This window comes from Merops nubicus, unplaced genomic scaffold (assembly GCF_000691845.1).
Source record: "Merops nubicus isolate BGI_N331 unplaced genomic scaffold, ASM69184v1 scaffold20875, whole genome shotgun sequence".
NCBI classification, from domain to species: Eukaryota; Metazoa; Chordata; class Aves; order Coraciiformes; family Meropidae; genus Merops; species Merops nubicus.
The window spans coordinates 78,784-81,788 of NW_008610774.1; the positions used below are offsets into that span (position 1 = coordinate 78,784).

Genomic DNA, 3,005 nt, shown 5'->3' on the forward strand with positions numbered 1-3,005 from the left:
TTCAGCACTAGACTTAAGGGTCAGGTTCATCTCTGATATAGTCCCGTGAAGCTCACAGTTTCACATGCAACAAACTTGGCCTTTTATGTTTCTCTGAACAGGTCACCAGGTATGTGACAGCCAAATAGCATCACCTGCACAGTGAAGCTAAAAGAGGTGCCAAAAGCATCTGAGAAAAGGGTCTTACCATCTGAAACAAGAAAGCAAATTCCTTGTGACATCTGACAGAAGACTGTTTCAAAGCTGTTTCAGCTCTTCAGCTCTTGAAACGTGGTTTAGAATACCATTAGCTGATCCCCTCTATGATAAATATGTCTACATCTCAAATGTTATCTTTATCTCTCTGTATATCCACACACGTGAACAAAATGCAAGTATCTGAATTATTGCTACTTACTAGACAAGCCTGAGGCAGGAAGCTGTTCACCCTGGAGATACTCCACATGCCCTCGAGATACTGCTGAGCTTGGATGGTGACGGAGCTCAGAGCGCCGCTGAGACCGCTGGGGGCCACCGTGACTTGAACGCTGGAGTTTGGGAAACTGCCTACACCTTGAGACCACCCAAGTCCCTTCTTCCTCTCTGCCCCAGAGAAGAGATTTGGTGGCTTTCCAGGCTGCCTGCCCACCTGCCCAGCAATGAGCGGCAGGTCTCTCTGGGAAGAGACAGGGACCATCCTGGGTACCATGCTGGTCACTGCCCCGGTGCCGGGAGAGAGGTCGGGCATTTCTGGGTAGCTGGTTTGAGTGAGGGTGTGCATCATCTGGATGGCTTCCTGCTTCAGCTGATTCAAGTGAGTGGCACAAGTTTCGCATCTGCTCTCTCCTTCATTCCTGTTTTTCTGTAAATAGTCAGGCACTTGAAGCTTGTCAAAAATTAAAGCTGATAATCGTGGGTCCTAAAGAAGTGGGGAAAGAAAGAAAAACATGCTGAGTTAAAGCAATGCAGAAAGATAAATAAGAAAAAGACAAAAGTTCTCTGTGATTTGCTTTCTATCCATAGAAGTATTCCAGATCTATTCTGGCAATTCTCAGCCTTTCCCCCACCCCACCCCCAAAAAAAAATCCAAACAAAGACTCGCAGGCCACAGCAGATTAATAAACTAAATGAATTCATTTGTATTAGTCCCAGCATTAAAATTATCATCAGAATTAAACAGTGGAGCTGTGGTGTACTTAATTAGAAGCATGAGTAGTTATCAACTCTCCTTTGGAGACATCTAATGTGCCTATTTCCCATGCTGGGGAATGATGTTAGTCGAGATGCTGGTTTCAAAGGCACACCATCACCTTAAATCCAGAAAGATTAGACTTTAAAGTATTTAAAAACATTAGTGCATGACCTGGTAAACGTTTTGTTGTTCTCATTCTCAGAAATGATTAATCAAGTGGCATAAAAAACAGTTTACATGGTACTGCCCACAGCTGGCTCCTCTGCTAGCAAGGACTGTTATTTCTGATCTTTGCAATCCATATGGTCGCAATATTCCCTTACGCTACAGTTGCTTTGATAAGAAATAGTTTGAGCCTACAGCCATGTGTGAAGGTGTGACAATGTGCACACTAAGAAGCTGATGTGAAAGCAACACCTATTTTGTTTCCACAGAGCAATTTCCACTCCCAGCCCCCCCTTGCTAGTTCATTTTAAGGCTGCCCAGACATTTTAAAACCCAGCTCTGTGTTTCCAATTCAGAGATAAAGTTACCTATCTCCTGAAACACAAACACCTTCCCATCCCAAGCCTGCTACTGTAAAGATTAGTCAAGAGATTAAATCCAGCCCTGTTGTAAATCTGCTATCAAGATTAAGGCCATGCAGTAAAAATGACCCAACTTCACAGACTCTCACTGAGCTCTCTAAACAATTACAGTTTTAATGAAATCACAGTGCAGCCAAAGGTTTATTTGTATAATTATTTTAAGTGAAAATATTTAATTTGCTTGTTAATAACGAGGGCACATAAAGCTGGTAAGTCACCCATCCAACATACGCTGAGGGTATCCCCAGATCAGTACTCATTTTTAAAAATTTATTACTTTATGCCAAGCTGCAATTGCTCTCTAGGAAATGAATGTCCTATTAGAAAACTAACTAATTCTGGTCTTAATTACAACACACATCAATAAAACTCTTTCAAGATGTCTTGGCATTGGTACTTTGGCTTTGCTCATTCTTTTTCAACTGTGCTATTTCCCTTTGCTCTGAAAATCCCAAAACACTGCCTAACTTCTGCAGCAGCATGGAACTGATCTCATTTTCAGCTGCTGGACTACCCCTGCAACAGTTTTTAAACTATCTCACAAGACATACTAAAAATGTTGACAGAAACCATTGTGAGTATATCTAGCATCACATCTTTCTGTAGCCAAAAGCCATTAACAAAAGTTGCTCTTTCCACAATAATCTAAATTATTGATTATTTGCTGACTTAAAAATATATTTCTCAGGCCAAGCAAAGCTACTCCTGCTGCTGACTGAACAATAAATTGCATTCACATTAGTGAACCAGTTTACAAAATCAATTGAAAAACTCATTTTTGTCTCTTTACTGATGTTTAGATCCTGGTAAAAACACCTTTGAAGTTGCACCATTTGCTTACCATCATGAGCAAGAGAAATCTTTCCCTCCAAACCTCCCAGATGATGATAATATTAAATTAACAGATATTAGTCAGAAAAAAAAAGTAACTAATATTTTAGAAACTTTTTTCTAACCCTTCAGCAGAAAATGTTATTGGTTAGACTTAAAAAAACATACAGACTTGGTGCCGCAAACACTCTAAAGCCTCAGGCAAAACAAAGGCCACGCAGTCTATCTCCCAGCAAAAACAAACAGCATGGAGCTCTGCAGAAACCTTTCCAAGAGAGAGCCCTCTGAGCAAATTCTTGCCGAGGCTGACACAGCATCCATTCAAACAGCCCTAGCAAACAGCACCTTCCAGCACCGGGTGCCCCATCCGCAGCAAGGCACATCCCCAGGCTCGCTCCTTTGATCCAAGTTGGGCA

At 41.6% G+C, this 3,005-nt stretch overlaps 1 protein-coding gene across 1 annotated transcript in view; it reads right to left on the reverse strand.

Moving 5' to 3' along the window:
* Nucleotides 1-898, reverse strand: part of KIF26A (kinesin family member 26A) — a gene marked incomplete at its 5' end in the record, with an annotated part of 62,446 nt that extends 61,548 nt beyond the window's left edge. Inside the window, 1 exon segment of the mRNA XM_008941014.1 lies at nucleotides 398-898. Coding sequence (XP_008939262.1) covers nucleotides 398-898 — 501 coding nt within the window.
* Nucleotides 899-3,005: the final 2,107 nt, after the last annotated feature.